Source organism: Pseudonaja textilis, chromosome 2 (genome assembly GCF_049901715.1).
Source record: "Pseudonaja textilis isolate UNSWEBS1 chromosome 2, rPseTex1.2, whole genome shotgun sequence".
NCBI classification, from domain to species: Eukaryota; Metazoa; Chordata; class Lepidosauria; order Squamata; family Elapidae; genus Pseudonaja; species Pseudonaja textilis.
In genome coordinates, this window is record NC_141991.1 from 198,358,939 (window position 1) to 198,377,279 (window position 18,341).

At 40.4% G+C, this 18,341-nt stretch overlaps 1 protein-coding gene across 2 annotated transcripts; it reads left to right on the top strand.

The window, feature by feature from the left end:
* The first annotated feature begins 20 nt into the window (after positions 1–20).
* CTSL (cathepsin L) lies at positions 21–13,746 on the top strand. 2 transcript variants are annotated; one of them, XM_087926806.1, is made up of 8 exons: positions 21–194; positions 3,999–4,134; positions 4,505–4,627; positions 4,713–4,868; positions 6,174–6,398; positions 10,585–10,753; positions 11,709–11,829; positions 13,221–13,746. In XM_087926806.1, the coding sequence occupies exons 2-8, from the start codon at positions 4,006–4,008 to the stop codon at positions 13,318–13,320; spliced, it is 1,023 nt and encodes a 340-aa protein (XP_087782932.1). In that variant the 5' UTR covers positions 21–194; positions 3,999–4,005; the 3' UTR covers positions 13,321–13,746. The 2 variants fall into 2 exon arrangements, with proteins under 2 accessions (XP_087782932.1, XP_026559669.1); XM_026703884.2 differs by having other exon boundaries at positions 21–71.
* The last annotated feature ends 4,595 nt before the right edge of the window (positions 13,747–18,341 follow it).

Here is an 18,341-nt window from a genome sequence, read left to right on the forward strand (position 1 = left end):
GAAGACCCCGGCCCGGAGCCAGTCAGAGAGGCCGAAGAGGGGGGAAAACAAATCTGGGTCGCTGTTACAAGGTAAGGTCGGTAACCTGTAGCCGGCGAGGGCTTGGCAACGCTTCTGGGGGGGAAGGAAAGAGAGCGAGAGACTTTTGTCTCCAGCAGCGCTTTTGAATTCTCGGTCCTGACCGCGGATTTGGGGTATGGCAATTGGGGTCGGGGATGCCAAGAGAGGGTCGGTCGGTCGGTCTCTTTCTTTTTACCCCGGTTTCATCCCTCGGCTTTTCTTGGCGCCGGGAATCTTTGAAGCACCAAAGTCGGCTTGGGTGACTTTGGGTCATTTTCTCTCTGCCCAACTCCCGGGATGGAGATTGTGGTGGGGAGGGGAGGAATCGAAGTGGGATTTATTAAAGGACTCGCCGCCTTGAGTGGTTTATAAAAAGCAAAGCAAAGAAAGAAAAACAACAAAAACAGGACACTCGACCGAAGATCCATCCGTCGCTTCGAAGCGGGAAGATCCGCATCGATTCCGGTGAAGTAAAAAAAAAAAAATTGGGGTGGGGGGGAAAGGGTGTCTTCGATTGGGTAAAGAAGCTCGCTCTGCTTTGGAGGCTTTTTTTTTTCCCCTCCTCCCTCCATCGCAAGGAAAACAAAAACCCCAAAGCTGCCGATCGGCTGTCGTTGCGTTGGGCTCGGGGAGGACCATCGCGACGCGCATCGTGCAAAGCTCTCCCTTCCTTCGCTTTGGCTGCGGGGACGGGTTCGGACGATTTGCTTTCTCTCCCCCTTCCGAGCCGAGGGCAACGAAAGGGCGCGCCTGTTTATGGTCGCTGTTTACGAAAGCTAAGGAACTGGCGCGAGTCCCGGGCGTAGAGGAATGTGCCGGTCCTGCGGCGTCCTCGCTCTTTTTGGAGACTCCCTGCCCGGCCATCGTTTGCCTTTTCCCCCTCGACCTGGGTTTGCCTCCCGTCTTTTCTTCTCTGGAAGGCTTTCCCGTTGGCTTCTGCTTGGACCGGTTGCCCCCTCCTCCCGCCGCCCCCAAACTCATAGCTTGCATTTTTGCCGGGCCTTTTTGTCTCTCTCGCCTTGCCTGGAAAGGGAGGGCTCGGGTATCTGTTTTACTGGAGACAAGTCACGTGCCCGCAAGCGCCCCCCTCCCCCGCAGTCCCAGGAGGAGGCTCCGCATCTCCGCCCCCGCCTGGGAGTCAGGACAGCGGAAGTGATTCCCGGCATATAGCAGGATGAGTCATTTAATGCACTTAATTGAGGACTTCTCTCTCTCCCCTTTTACACAATGGTTTGCGCATAGTCTCGGTTGGTCTGGGAAATTGCTATAAGGTTTCCTCTCTCCCGCGGGTTGGCCAAGAACCTGAGACAGAAGAGAGAGAGATCCATGATCCATCCATCTGGTGGGAAGGGTGGATGGAGCAAAAAAGCTGGGCAAGTAAATTTAGTTGCTACTGGTATACAGGTTGTCCTCGGCTTACAACAGTTGGTTTAGTGGCCGTTCAAAGTTACAAGGGCGTTGGAAAAACTCATGACCGTTTTTTCACGGTATTCTCCATGATCATGTGATCAAAATCCAGAAGCTTGGCAACTGGGTTCATACTTATGACCCTTGCAGCATCCTGGGGTCAGGGGGAATCCCCCTTTGGTGACCTTCGGACAATCAGGTTACTAAACGTATCAACGGCAGTGATTCGCTTAGCAACTGTGTCAAGAAATGTCGTAAAATGGGATGAAACTCAAGTTGACAAATTCTCACCCGACAACATAAATTTTGGGCTCAATTGTGGTCGTAAGTCGAGGACCACCTGCAGTCACAGCTATCATGTGATCGCATTCTGAATTGCTTGGTTTTGCTACATCTGACAAATTGGCGGATATCAGTGAGCACAATTTGATTTCTGTGACTGAAGTGAAAAAAGGGTAAATGGGGGATAAACGAAAAGCAATGCTAGCAGTATACAATCCGTGATTGCCTGAATCACCTTAGTTCCCAAGTCTCATTCTAATGTGTTTTAGTTCTCCTTTTCCATCTCCATCTCTTTTCCAACGTTAAGGACTATAGTGTTATGTCTCTTTCCAATAAGGAGGGAGGAAGCAGGTTAATTGTATTCTTAGCCTGGTTATTTCAATTAGGGGGGAGCGTATCAAAACATGCTTTCCCTCTGTTCATTCAGATATATTGCTACACTCAGCCTAGATTTCAAAACCAAGATGTAGCTCTATAAAGATACAGCTAACAATGCATTTTTCTTATTGTACAGAAAGTACTGTGTAGCTCACTTCGTGTTGGTACAAGGGAAAGAGAAATCTAATCTTTAACTGCAGTCCTACTCGATGTAGTTGCTCTGAAAAGAGCAAGAGTTTGCTACTAAAATATACCTGTTCTTTAGTGGATCATTACCTATCCTGAAGAGCTAAGCAGAGTTGAATCTGGTTAATGCTTGGATGGGAGACTGTTGACTAGGAAGGAGAAAACAAAACAGAACATTCCCCCCTGAGGACGGAGAGCATCATGCTTAACTTTGTGAAAATCCCTCCAGATCTGGTTGTGCCATTCGATCTTGAGGACCTCAGGGAACTGGTGAATGTGTGAGGTGGCTCCATTTCCTCACCCATTGTTTCTTTTTTTTTAGCTTTGTTTTTATAGTTTCAAAACTTTCTAATAATTGTTATTTATATTAATGACTGGAGGTTTTTTTTTTTTTAGCTTTGTTGAACACCGAGACGAGAGTCATTTGTTTTGTGACATGGGCAGCTGTATGAATTTGGGAAAAAAACAAAACAGAAGAAAGTAGGGGCAAAACACCTCCACATGGCGGTGTCTCTAGGCAACAGGAATCACATCACACCTGAAAGAGAGTTCATCTTTACTTTCTGGCAATGGAATGGCAATTGTGGGGAACTTAAAAGTGGATCGCTTCCCTGATCAACTTTTATTCCATGAATAAAAAAATTGCAACTATGATTTAAAAGTGTCATTTGACTCTTCCTCACTTTGAGCTCCCTGTGACTTATTATCTTCCACAGTAACTTCCTTATAGAGTGGCTGGCTACAAAGATAAAATTTGGATTCCTCCCCTCCCCCTCAGAGCCTTTGTGCACTTTGAGAAAAGCTAATACAATTACAATAATAAGTATATGATTTTGAATAGATATCCGTTATTAGTACTTCAGCTAAACATGTTTTTTTAATATATATATACCCTGTTTCTCCAACAATATGAACTCCCCAATAGGAAGTCCCAGCATGTTTTATAGGCATGAAATGAAATTAAGCCCCTCCCCCCAAATTAAGGCCTATATTAAAACATGCGAAATGGGGGGGAATGGTGGAGGGGCTTGCCATTAGGAAGTACTTTTATTGCACACCCGGATATGGTGCTGTGACTAGTAATAGTTGACCCCAATATGAAATGACCCACTAACGCCAAGGTCAACATCCAAGCCATCGCTGCCCACCTGCTCGAAGATGCAAGGGGGGGGAATTAAGTCCCCCCCCCCCAAAAAAAGACAGCCTAGCCATTTTGGGGGGGCTCAAAAAAAAATAAGACCTGTCCTTATTATATGAGAAACACGGTAGTTTTCTTGTTTGTTTATTATTGTCACTCATGTCATAGCAATGATAATAGATGTACAAGAATTAAAACCAATCAATAACCAAATTGCTTTATGTATTGCTGCCCTTAATTAGTAGTTGTTGTGAAATTGCAAAGTAGTTACATAAAATCAAATTACTAACCTGGGATGGGAACCAGAGGTATTTCAACTCAATTTTCATAGTCATTGTTTACTTTCACATTCATGAGTGCAGTAATTGGCTCCTTTGCGGCTGTGTTCACAAACTCTACTAAGCTGTTCCGCTTTGGCACAAATTAATGCTTGCCTGGTTTGTCTCTATCAGAATGATGGAAGAGAGCTTGTATGTTTATTCCCATCTTGTGTAATATGGGGAGATCTTCGTTTTGTAATTGGATTTTTTTCCCCCACTCTTTTTAGACGTTTCATGATGAAGATCTATATGTGCATTTTGGCCCTTAGTTTCGGGGTCTCCTTTGCTGCTCCAGGTTTAGATCCTGCTTTAAACAATCACTGGTTGAACTGGAAAACATGGCACAGCAAGAAGTATCATGAGGTGAGCCTCTGCTAGGACTCAAGAACATGATTGCTGTGGTAATCGACAAGGTATAAAGCGGGTCTTTCTCACAAAAAAGAGTCGGGCATTAGAAATAGTTAATTAGGCACTGTTACAAATACACTTTTAAAAATATAGTGATTTGGTGTGTGGGCTAAATTATCAAAAGGTGGGTTAATCATAGTTTTGAACCAAAGTTTCTGCAATAATTTAAATTGACAAATGGATTCCCTTTTGGAAATAGAATATTAGAGATATAAAAGTAAAAGAACAGCAGCTTGATTTGATGTAATTTCCAAGTTAAATTAATACATATACTGTTAGAAAATCCTAGCAATAAAATTCTGCATATTTTGTTCCTCATTCATAGAACGAAGAACTCTGGAGGAGGCTGATCTGGGAGAAGAATCTGAAAATGATTGAATTGCACAACCTGGACCACAGTCTAGGCAAACACAGTTACAGACTAGGAATGAATCATTTCGGAGACATGGTATGGATGGACAAAGTTGCAGGAGTGTTTTTCTTTCTTGAGTAATTGTTTGCATGTTACCCTGATGGATTTCCTCTTTCTTCAGACTAATGAAGAATTTAGGCAAGTGATGAATGGCTTTAAACAATCTCGATCTCCAAAGAAATATAAAGGATCACAATTTCTTGAGCCAAACTACTTGGAAGTTCCAAAATCGGTTGACTGGAGGGAGAAGGGTTATGTAACACCAGTAAAGGATCAGGTATGTGCCTTCCTTATTTTAATTGCCTTAAGGTAATTAGAGTAAAATTTATGATACCCCTTGGAAATATTATTCTGAACAGATGTTCTAGGTCTATAAGAGTAGATAGAAAAAAATTGAAATGAGGAATTGGACCAGTTCTAAAAGAGAATATATAGCAATTTGGAAGTGTATTGTGATAAAAAGGAGACAGTGCAGAGAGAATGCATAATGTAGGCAACTCGGACAGAGAAATCTTCCTTTTTCACATTGTGATATGATACAAAGAAGTATTTGAACAATACAGAGTTCTGTGGAATTGCTTATGTCTATCAGTGTAAACAATTTTAAAAATATATGTCAAATATATGTAAATTCAAGCTTTCAGTGACTTTTAGCCATGATAGCTGTATAATAAATGCCTCCTGAATCATAGGCGTTGTATCTAAAAAACAAAGTTATAGGGTGCAACAATGGAAGACACTTATCACAGTCCCACATAAGCTTCATTGATAAGCTTCATGAAGTCATCGGGAATAGCACGATGAAGACCAAAAAAAAGGTTCATTTAGGCAGATCATTGGCCTGGGCCAGCAGAAGCTAAGCCAAATGTTTTTCAGCAGTGCTAGTTAAAAGTCAAATTGCTTGTGCCAAGATCCCAAAGTAGTATGTACTTCACAAGGATGTTAACATTTCATGAGTTGTAGCACGTGGAAGCTTTTCCACCCTTTCTGAAATAAGAATCTGAAATGTTTGTTTATTCGTTCAGTCTTGCCTCTGAGAATGGATAGAATAGTAGTGTTTTTTTCTCATGTATTGCTCTGTGTAGTCTTACTTGGCCAGGAAATAAAAACATTGACTGGAAAAACTGCTCTCTAATTTGCTGAATATGCAGTTTTATAATTCTGTTACTTACAAAGCTGACAGTGGTCTTTTGTGTAGATTCAGTGATCAAAGTTAAAGGCTGGAATCACACAAAACTCTTAATATAAGGTTAATTACCCAATTCCTGGCTCGGCACGATGCACTGAAACATAAATTTCTGCTGGCTGGATTTCTAATATACTTTGCCACACAGAAACCCAGGATGTGGTATAAATTCACCATTATAGAAAATAGATAGGAGATGGGAGTCCAGAAGTTGAAATAGCAAGAAATTTAATAATTGCATGCAGTAAGATTAACAGAACTAGAACTGAACTGTTCTAAAACAGCAGAACTGTTGTTTTAGCAAAACAACAAAATGTAAACAATAAGTTACAATAAAGTAAATCACGAATGTTTAATTTTTTAAAAAAGATAAATGCATGTTCCACTTTACTTCAGGGTCAGTGTGGATCTTGCTGGGCATTTAGTTCAACTGGTGCGCTTGAAGGACAGCACTTCCGCAAAACTGGCAAGCTGGTTTCTTTGAGTGAACAAAATCTGGTTGACTGTTCTGGGCCAGAAGGAAACCAAGGCTGTAATGGAGGACTCATGGACCAGGCTTTCCAGTACATCAAGGATAACAATGGCATTGACTCCGAGGAATCATATCCATACATTGGAAAGGTAAAAAGTCCCTTTGAATCAAGTCATGTCCCTTTGTTTAGGTCACTAACCAGCAAAACAAAGCTTTGAAAATGATGATTGTATCTGTTCATCTTGATTTGTGAATTCCACTTGGGTTGTTTTAGTCAAATTCTCACCTGTCAGATTTATTTGACCTGAGAACATAATTCCCAAATTAATGAGAAAAGATCCTTTCATTCAAGGAATGCCATTTCAGAAAGCCTTCTTAATTATTGTCCTCTATTTCTGAGATGGCAGGTGGCAATAGAACAGACTAGTATACCTCTTCATAGTGCTTCACAGCCCTCTCTAAGCAGTTTACAGAGTCCGGGTACTTATTTTATCAACCTCAGAAGAATGGAAGGTTGAGTCAACCTTAGCTGGTCAGAATTGAACTGCTGGCAGTGAGCAGTCTCAGCCTGCCATATTGCATTCTACCACTGCGCCACCACAAGACTTGAGATAATCTCACTTTAGCCATGAAAGCTGGCTTGGGTGACTCGTGTGATGAAGACAAAAAAAGGTTCATTTAGGCAGATCATTGGCCTGAGCCAGCAGAAGCTAAGCCAAATGCTTTTCAGCAGTGCTGACGTATGTGTGATGATTATATGATTTTCAGTTATGTGTGATGATCATATGATTTAAGAAACTGAAAAACTTCCACAATTTCTTAACTGGTTTATACATAAGTCATCACATAACTTGTAGAACCCATTGATTCTCTTCTAGTCATCCACACAAAGGCAGATTGGAAACAATTATCATATCAGAATGACTGAAAATACAGTAGTAACTCCTTTAGCTTGACCATAGAACTTGTTTTTCTACTTTGTTTAGAAAATAGAACGTTTGGTAAATTGGATTGTTCCAGGAAGTTTATGTTGTGATACAATCAATTCATCTTACTCATGCAAACAAAATAACTACCGCAAAATCTTTCCAGCTATTTCAAATTGACAATGGAAAATTAAGACAGGGCTATATTTATAGATGAGCTAATTTATATGTATATTTCCTGTAGTCCTTTCTTAGTTTTACTGCATTTTGTATTTACATTGCATGCAGTATGAGAATGACCAGAAAAAAACAAGACTCCATAACATTGTGTGATAATAGGATATTAATATCTGCAGATGAAGAAAATAGTAGTTCTACCTTATTTTAGGGCTCATTTCCTTTTCTTATTTCCGCAGTCCAGAGATCGGTAGCTTCATATGGCTTAATATTAATCACGGGCAGCCAAAAGACATAAGGCTTGTCCTAAAGCAAGCCATATTCAGCCATAATTGCTAATGGTCCTTCAGCTGCTATCTCAACCACCATTACGCACCTTTCTGTTCTTTACATGTTTAAAAAAGGATGGCCAAATTGAAATCCTTGCATTCGGAGTAAGAAAAGCCAGAAACATCTTTTACTCCTTTGAATCTTTGATTCACTCCTTCACAACCATTCACAGGGGGGACGGGGGTGGGGACAGCTCAATTGTTTACAATTGTTCCATGTTGAACCAAAAGCAAAAGTTGATCCTTGGTTAACTTTCAATCTGGATGCTGTTTGAGGCCTTGATTGAATAGATCAGACCCTGGATTGTGGTTAATGCGTGCCTTGATTGCAGCTTAGGCTTTGACTTAGATTCAGATTGCTATATGACCTTTGGATATTCAGATATTTCCTGTGAGCAGTTCAGAAATGGAATAAATACACTGCTCAAAAAATAAAGGGTACACAAAAATAAGACATCCTAGATCTGAATGAATGAAATATTCTTATTAAATACTTTGGTCATTACATAGTTGAATGTGCTGACAATAAAATAATACAAAAATTTTCAATGGAAATCAAATTTAGCAACCCATGGAGGTCTGGATTTGGAGTTACACTCAAAATTAAAGTGGAAAAAAACACTACAGGCTGATCCAACTTGGATGTAATGTCCTTAAAACAAGTCAAAATGAGGCTCAGTAGTGTGTGTGGCCTCCATATGCCTGTATGACCTCCCTACAATGCCTGGGCATGCTCCTGATGAACTGGCGGATGGTCTCTTGAGGGATCTCCTCCCACACCTGGACTAAAGCAGCCCCCAACTCCTGGACAGTCTGTGATGCAACGTGGCGTTGGTGGATGAAGCGAGACATGATGTCCCAGAAATGCTCAATTGGATTCAGGTCTGCCTGGGGAACGGGCAGGCCAGTCCATAGCATCAGTGCTATGCTATCTTGCAGGAACTGCTGACACACTCCAGCCACATGAGGTCTAGCATTGTCGTGCATTAGGAGGAACCCAGGGCCTATGCACCAGCATATGGACTCACAAGGGGTCTGAGGATCTCATCTTGGTACCTAATGGCAATCAGGCTACCTCTGGCGAGCACATGGAGGGCTGTGCGGCCCCCTAAAGAAATGCCACCCCACACCATTACTGACTCACTGCCAAAGCGGTCATGCTGGAGGATGTTACAGGCAGCAGAATGTTCTCCACAGCGTCTCCAGACCCTGTCACGTCTGTCACATGTGCTCAGTGTGAACCTGCTTTCATCTGTGAACAGCACAGGGCACCAGTGGCGAATTTGCCAATCTTGGTGTTCTCTGGCAAATGCCAAATGTCCTGCACAGTGTTGGGCTGTAAGCACAACCCAACACAACCTGTGGATGTCGGGCCCTCATACCACCCTCTGTTTGTCTGTTTCTGACCGTTTGAGCAGCCACATACACATTTGTGGCCCGCTGGTGGTCATTTTGCAGGACTCTGGCAGTGTTCCTCCTGTCCCTCCTTGCACAAAGGCGGAGGTAGCGGTTCTGATGCTGGGTTGTTGCCCTCCTATGGCCTCCTCTACATCTCCTGATGTACTGGTGTTAGGAATATGAGTCACCTAACAGCTATTTGGGTTAGAAATATATAAACCAGGATAGACATTTTAATACTGTCTCTTTAAGGGAATGCATGCAATTGGGTGTGGTTTCTCAAATGGCCATAAGATGGAGCCAGAAACCTGGATTGTTTAGTCTTAGTCTTAGTCTGAAGAGAGTGTATCTCTGTTTCCTTCTGTTGGAAAGTATTGCCGTTGATCCATTTTTCCTAATTGACTGATATTCCTGGATTTAATGTAAGTCTGAAACTGAACTGTTTTTGACACTGGATTTTGATATATGGATTATTCCTGGATTGAAAAACAGACGATTTACCTGTGAATGACTTTGATTGCTTTTTTGAACTTTGCTTAAACTTTTATTGAAAGTAAAACCCTACATTTACTGTACAGTGTATCTGTATGCTGTGTGTGTATTCAAACACTATTCTCTATACGTCTCCCTGTATGCGCTCATTCTCCTAACGGAGAATTACCTCAACAATTGGACGTCTCCTGGTAGTGCCTCCATGCTCTGGACACTACGCTGACAGACAGCAAACCTGCTTGCCACAGCTCGCATTGATGTGCCATCCTGGATGAGCTTCACTATCTGAGACAGTTGTGTGGGTTGTAGACTCTGTCTCATGCTACTACTAGAGTGAAAGCATCACCAGCATTCAAAAGTGATCAAACCATCAGCCAGAAAGCATAGGAACTGAGAAGTGGTCTGTGGTTACCACCTGCAGAACCACTCCTTTATTGGGGATGTCTTGCTAACTGCCTATGCTTTCCACCTGTTGTCTATTCCATTTGCACAACAGCATGTGAAATTGATTGTCAATCAGTGTTGCTACCTAAGTGGACAGTTTGATTTCACAGAAGTGTGACTGACTTGGAGTTACATTGTGTTGTTTAAGTGTTCCCTTTATTTATTTTTTTGAGCAGTGTGTATACTTCTGAATGAGCTGTGTGTAGAAACATTTGATTTTAAACCGTTTCAAATTCTTTTTTACATTTGAAAAAAAACTTGTTCAAATGATTCTGGTTCAAGCAGTTCTTTTTGAGTGTGAAATAACTGCTTTAAACACAAAATGGGCATTTGTAATATAAATTTTGCTTCAGAATGTTTGATATACCCCTAGTCTTATTACATTCTTATCTTCAATAGGTGAAAATGCTTGAAAAATTGCAGTGTTTTTAATTTTTATAACTTTTTTCTTCTGGATGTATGAAGTAGACATTTCGTGCACCTCTGTTTTGTTTTTATAGCAGAACTAGCTGACACCTTGAAAAACGGAACTTAGCTCTTAACCTCTGCATTTATTTTTTTCTTTTAAGGATGATGAAGATTGTTTGTATAAGCCTGAATACAACTCTGCTAATGATACTGGCTTTGTGGACATCCCTGAAGGGCGGGAAAGAGCTCTGATGAAGGCAGTGGCTGCAGTAGGACCAGTCTCTGTGGCTATTGATGCAAGCCACAGCTCTTTCCAGTTCTATGAATCTGGTGAGGCTTTGTGAAATCATAGGCTTTTGAATGAATTTATTACTCTACTTGTCCCCAAGGTGCACTGGTTAAAATTCCCATCAGTCTCAACTATCATTGTCACTGTTACTTGGAGTTGTGGCCTACAGTTCAGGAAGGCTCAGATTTGAAAAACTATTGGATAAAGTGTTGGGGTTATGCATGAAATGTGGAATAACTGAGAAGGTTCCAGATTGTTATAGTAGCCCCTAATTCATTTAATAGAGAGCAAAATACACACACACACACACACACACACACACCATGCATGCATGCTTCAATTCAGGCATGAATTATCTAAAACTAGTCATTATTTGTACAGAATGGTTCATGCGCAACTATACAGAGTAACTGCTAATTATGTTAGGAATAGCGCCAGCACATCCATGAGTTTAAAACATTTCCTGTTTGCTTTTTTTCTTAATGAAAAATCATCACTACCACTCAATTTCTTTGACAGTAACTATTGAGGAATCCATTCAACTTGGTTTGGATTTCTGGCTAAATACTATTTGTGTTTATTTTTTTCCATTACTCATTCTGTTCCCCAGGATTGAGGAGGGATACTTTGTGAGATGGTATATGGATTTTGAAGTTTTGTTCCTATTTCTTCCTCTGGCACTATTTAATTTGGGCATTATTCATTATTTTCAGCAAAAGTTGGACACCATATAAATTGGAAAAAGTAAAGCTCACTAGAAGAAACACTTCTCCCAAACTCAAAATTTACTAGCCTTTATTATTGAATGTATCATTTGGTGATTGAACTACAAGATATCCTGCTAGGACATATAGCATATCAACCTTGGTCCAGACACTTCATGGGAGTAGTTATGTCAAGCTAAGTCAAAACTGAAGATCCATAATGGCTTAGTAAGAACCCAATTTCTAGAGAAGTTATTGATTTTTGGAAGCTAACCAACTGTTCTAATTCTAGGTATTTACTATGAACCACAATGCAATAGTGAAGAATTGGATCATGGTGTTCTTGTTGTTGGCTATGGCTATGAAGGTACAGATGATGAGAACAGGAAGAAGTATTGGATAGTTAAGAACAGGTATGCTTTCCCCCCGCAAATTTTCTCTGCATTCCCTCTTTCAAATGTGGGGCTTACTAACAGTAAGGTATGCAAGATGTTAAACATAGGTTGCCTGAATTAACTATATTCAGGAAATCTGTTGCTAAGTGACATGGCCATGAAAGTAACATTGATTTAGGATAGCAGTTGAGGTCATTGCATGTGATTGTTAAGCACAACACCACATGACCATGACTTCCTGCCATCTTCCCAATTGGCTTTGCTTGTTGGAAGCCAGCAGTGAAAGTTACAATTGGTGATGTAACTATGGAATGCTGTGACCATTTAAGTTATGTGCAAGTTTCAAGCACCAAATTGTGATCATATCACCATGAGAAAACTGATGGTTGCATCTTTGAGGACTGGCTGTAATTGTTGTAACTTCAAAAGGCTGCTGAACAATTGGTCACTAAACAAGAACTACCTTCTCCTTCATTCCAATCAATTGTAGAATCTTGAAAAAGTGAAGTCTGAAGGTGTATTTCAAGTTGGTGCCCTCCAGCTCTCCCATTACGGGTCCTGCTTGTTAGATCTGATGAAAATTGTAGGTCCATTCATGTATTAATGTAAATAGTTGTACAGTTCTGGTAATTAACAATATAAACAATAACATTAGCTTTAAAAAAAAGTCTCAATAGGCTAATGACTGCTTTTCAATGATGATGTCACACACTGAAAATATAGTTTATTTGTATTGTTCAGCCAAGTCGTTTCATAACCATTTTATGTATGAACTAAATCAACTGATTTGGCTTTATGGGTGAATGAAGTCATCTGAGCTACGAACTGCATTCAATTTTTGTTGTTATCTTCTTTTTAAATAACTAAAATCCATTAAGAGGTGTAGTATGGTAGTTATGGTGCTGAACTGGCCCTGGGGAGACCTGGGTTTTCAATCCATGGGAATGTTTTATGTGCTTACTTGAACTTCTGAAGGAGAGGCACAAGATATACATGTTAGCAAAACAAATGAAAAGAGTGAGTTTATAGATTGGTCAGGATATATTGCTAACTGCCCTTTCAAAGGGTGGTACGTTCAGGGGTGTGCTGCTGGGGGTTCACGGGTTCAAGAGAGCCCCTAGCTAAAATTCTGTGCAGTTCAGAGAATCCCCAAATCCCACTCTGGGCTGGCCTCCAGAGCCCGGGGAGGGCAAACTCCCCCCCCTATGGTGCAGGAGGCCGACTAGGCCACGCCCACCAGCAACCAGGCAGAGAACTCTTTGGTAAAAAATTTTAAGCCCACCCCTGGGTACGTTAGTTGTATAGGTTACAGTGCTGCATGATAACTTTGTATGTTACATACACATACTGTACTACATTACAAAAAGAATCTTGGCAATCCTAACACACTCTTACCTTGTTCTTTTCAGCTGGAGTGAAAAATGGGGTAACGAAGGCTATATATACATGGCTAAAGACCGAAACAACAACTGTGGAATAGCTACAGCAGCTAGTTACCCCTTGGTATAATTGTGCAAAGAAAGGTGTCATCTGGGATAACCAGAGCCATCTTAGATTTACAGAAAGATTGAACCACTGGAATAAGGTCTTCAGTTTGTTGATCTCTCTTGGCACATTCTGGAGCCACCAAAGTATTCTGGCACCGAAAGGATTTTGAATTGACAATTGCACATATTTTCTAATATCCTTAGATTGTATCAGTTTCTTCTGAGAACGAAGTTGTGATTTAATATTTTTTTTTAACCTTGGAACTCTGATGTTTACTTGATGATGGCAAGAGCCTTCTTTTTTTTTTTTAAACTTTCAATGTAAATGTTGCTTATGAGCCCAAGCTTGTAATATTGATAGCTTGCAGCCAGCTATTTTATTTTTTTAAAAATGCAACTTGCACAAAGTGTTACAGCACCCGGAAATAAATACTGAACATTTCAATAACTTTGTATCAGCTTTGAGCTTTATTTGTGCATTAAACTTCTTTTTTTTTTTCCATTTTGGGTCAGTTGAGACAGTCATTTTCTGGAGTTGATTACATATGTTATCTGATGTTATTTTCCAAGCAAGGGCACTTCCTGAAAGGAAGGCAAAAGAGAATGTTTCTCCTTTCTTTCTCCCTTATCTCAGTAAATTCTCTCTTCTGTTTGGCTCGTGTTTTATACAACCAGCAGTATCCTATTGAGGAAAACATGAATGAAATACAAGCAGTAATATTTAACTGTATTGGAGTTTTCTTTGCTCCAGTGTAGAAAAGGACGTCTAGAATTGCCTGCCGGTGATATGGATAGATTGGTAGGGAGGAAAACAGGCAAGATGAATGTAATTATAATGCCACGCTTTGCCATCCCTAAATGGAGAGCCAGTTTAGTCTGGTGTTTTAAAACACAACACCAAGGGTTAGGAGACCTCCTCCTGTTTAGGCACAAAAGCCATTGGGTGATTTGGGGCCAGTCACTTTCTCTTCACCATGGCAAAATCTCCTACAAAATAGTGTCAAGAAAACATTACTTGTCTGTGCAGGTAGTCCTCAAGAGTCAGGATTGGCTTGAAGTAATTCCAATGGCAACAGTTTTCAGGAAGAATGAAAGTGTGCTCAGGAGTTGAGGGTGGTTTGAAGATATGACCATACAATCTTATACATGTCTATTTGGAAAAAAAAAAATATTAAGTCAATAAAGGCTTCTCTAAAGGAGATGTAGTTGGATGGGCTGCTGAAAGTTATCCAGTACTAGGAAAACCATATGTTCAATTTCTTTAAAGAGGGAATTGGTATCTCAGTGTATACTTACTGTCTACTGCAAGGGTGTCAAACTCAAGGCCCAAAGGCCAGATCCAGCTTGCAGGGCTGGCCTGGAAATATGAAAAGACTGGCCTGCATTGCCTCAGGCAGCTAAAACGGGCTGTTGTGCCCCCCTCCAACTGCACCTCGTTTTCACCCTCCAGGGCCTCTTGCAGCACTTTGCCGGCCAAAAATGAGCCTTAAAAACAGGCCAGGAAACAGGCCAAAAATGCCAGGAAACGGGGCCGAAAACAGCCAGCAGAGTGCTGCAGGAGGCATCCATCCCTGCCCGCCCCAACCCCCACCAGCCCACAGAGAACAAGAATGCTGATCCAGTCCTTGAAGAAATCCAGTTTGACACCCCGGTCTACTGTATATAAAATGGGTACACAAAAATTGTAATCATGGGAAAATATGAAGAACTGATCTATGACAATTCAGTTCGATCCTGCAAACTCTTTCTGTAGATTTCTTAGATGAGGCCTGGACTTAATCTTGTGCCCCTTAAAAGTTTACCTTTTGTTTTTGCTAGTGATGGCTTGGTAAACAAGATTTTGCCACTGTCCTGATTGGTGATAAAGCAAGTTGATCATTATGTTCTTGTGAAGTAAGCCAACCTGACCCTTAACTTGTTGAGTCTGAAATTGGTCACCCTAAACTGAGCAGGGCTTCCTTCTGAATACACAAGCTGGAAAACTGCAGCCTAAATTATGTACAACTCCTGAGTTACTGTAAGATGAGTGCTGATTTCTTGTAATTTCTTGTGTTTTACATCGGCAAAACTGTCTTTAAAAACATCCCACATGAATGTCAGTGACAGGAAAGCATATTGTTTTCTGTAAAGAGATCCGAAGCATCAAAGGTTTGACTACAACAGGAAATGGAACACTTCTGAAATTTGGCAAGTTTGAAATGGGAGAGGATGAGGTTAAACATGCTGAGAATGCATTCCAAAATGAAGAATCCTGGCCCTTAACCCGGTTTTTGTTTTCAAACACGATAGCATGTGATTGTGAATAGGATAACTTGGCACCTTTCCCTTAGTGCTAAACTTCTGCTGGAAGTTAAAACAGTAATTGGCAGAGAAGTGGCCCAGGCACAATCTCTTTACAGGCTGGGCAGGCTGATTTTTGCTGCTATAATTGCCTCCCCGTGGAAATTGGCAGGCTGGTTTTAATAATTTATTTTATTAAAATCGTATTGGGTGGCTAACAGCTTTAAAAACAGCAAATCAAAAAAAACCTCCCTTTTTATGACCCCGTACGCCCTTAATTCCCAGGTAAGGATGGCTGGATAAGAGCTGAGTGTTTATTGACCGGATGACCTTCCTGACACCACATGGAGTTTACAGCAGATTTTTTTTTTTCCTTTGTGCCCTAGGAGATAAATATTTGCCGCTACCTAGAGTTACCTTCTAAGTGGGAGGCAAACGTTTTCATCATAGGCCAGAGTTCCCCAAACTTTCTGGCTTTGTGGATTGGTAGGGATGGGGGGGAGAGAGGATGGTTTTGTGCAAGTGGCAGGCAAGATTGCATGCAGCTCCATTTCACAAATGGAACATGCGCAAGTGGGGATGCATGGGCATGCATGCTCGCCTAACGTTTCTGTGGCCTGGTTCTGAACCATGACCTGGGGTAAGCGACCCCTGCCACAGGCCACCACACCACTCTTTAAAAAGAGAAAATAAATACATATAAAAAGCTTGGGAAAAACAAGAGTACCCACGTATACTCATGCATAAATATATACCTGCGCAGATACTGACCAGTAGCCAGGGGGTCAAAATTAGCTCTGCATATATCAACACAGAATGGTTAATATAATCAAGCGGAGTCGGTTAAGTGTCTTTTTAAAGGCCAGCAAAGTCAGAGCTATCAATATACTGCTGTTGTTCTGCAGGCCAGGCATTGGGTTGCATGACTATAATCCATAATATATGTATTATGGCAACTTTATGTCCTCTGTTGTTCAGACTGGATATGTAGGGCATGCTGATTGGGAATTCTAGATACTGCAATCCAATCACATCAAGAATTCAGATTGGGGAAATTAGACAATGAAGTCTTTTAAAAATTAAGAAATATGGAAGATCAAAATGGAATAGAGACTCCCTTTCACCCACAAATGTGAATAAATCAAAGGTGTCAACGTAAGTTATTAAGCAAGTTATTGTGAGATTTTTGTTTCTAAGAAGAACCAGGTAAATGCAAATGAGTAATATTGCTAAGACTGTAGTGAAGATTTCTAGTTACAGTATGTACATGATCGTATTAGCACTCCTGAAAATTTCACTTAGTTCTCTGGTACATATTGGGGGGTGGGTGGGTGGGAATTTAGACTATCTGAAATAAATAGAGGCTATTTTTCAAACTAAGCAAATCAAGTCAACTGTAATAAAATTGAATGGAATCATTGTGAATTTATCCTAAATCCCTCTTTTTAAATGATCCTCTGTCTTGTACAAATATTGGATTTCTTCAAGCAAAACTTGTGCTGTCAAGACTCAAGATACCCACAATAGCTTTGCACAGCAGACTCAGGCTTCAGGGGCCTACAGTCAGCTGATTACTAGTCACAGACAATTTTGCTGATATAACCAGAATAGTCAGGGCAAAACAGATTTGTATGTAAGGATTCTGCTGAAATTTTAAGATTCAACAGTTGTGCTCCAGGAAAGTCTTCAAACTAAATGTTCCTCTTTGTTTCTCAGGAAGGAGGATGGTATGATTACAGAAGAACTAGACAAAACATAGATTTACTCAGTCCACTTCCTTTAAAAAAAACATGCACTTAAGGGCAGTGGACTTTAAACATGGAGTTGCTCAGAGAACACAAATATTTTGATATTTATTAACCCCCTCACATTCACGTAAAGAAAAACTGAATACAGTTATAAATAGTAATCAAAGCAAATATGGTCCTAATTGGAAACCTATAATTAAGCTGTTAAATATACAGAATTGGGAGAATAATCCACTATCTTTTCCTTTATATGTACTTCAGTACTGAGAAAACAAGGATATAATGGAATAAATAACAGAGGCATGGTACTAGTTGCTAATTTATCTTGTCATGCTTTGTGCTGTTTTTCTAGCTATTACTCATTCAGTATTTTTGAAACCATCACTCACAAATCCTGGGATTCATCTAAGACAAGATTATTGCTATTTACTATTTCTTCTGTATGCATGGCTATAACTGTTTCAGGAAGGTTAGTGCAAATTTTCTGTGGGTATGCTTGCTGCTGCTTGTACTACACTACATTATCTCATGTTGATTTCAATTATTTCAGTAAACCCATAATTTAAATCTTGTAAACAAGTGTGCATATGTGGTTGGAAAAATGGAGAAAAATGATCAGATTAAAATCAGAAGTAACCTAGCACTGATTGAAAAATGGAACATATCTTACAGAAGTTATCATTTCAAGTACTGTACAATAATAATCACTGATAGAGAATATTAACAAAATTTGAAGAACAGTGTTTAACATCATTTGAAATTAGAGGGATATCTTCAGAGGAGAATCAAGTAGCAATATAGCTTTAAACTAGGATAAGATATGGATTTTTACTTTCAGCAGGTTGGTAGAATGGTCTACACCAGGGCTTTCAAACTCGCAGCCCACAGACCAGATGCATCACACCATAGCCACACCCATACCCACACCCACGGAGAAAAAGTCATGATACATCACATGATGATGCCATGAAGACACATGTTTGACACCCCTGGTCTAGTCAAAGGGTGTCCAACC

What these genes read in the sequence shown, in the direction of transcription:
- CTSL (XM_087926806.1), top strand. Translation starts at nt 4,006, where the DNA reads ATGATGAAGATCTATATGTGCATTTTGGCCCTTAGTTTCGGGGTCTCC. An exon ending in CATATCCATACATTGGAAAG is followed by an intron (nt 6,399 to 10,584) that starts GTAAAAAGTCCC and finishes TTTTCTTTTAAG; the next exon opens with GATGATGAAGATTGTTTGTA. An exon ending in TATTGGATAGTTAAGAACAG is followed by an intron (nt 11,830 to 13,220) that starts GTATGCTTTCCC and finishes TGTTCTTTTCAG; the next exon opens with CTGGAGTGAAAAATGGGGTA.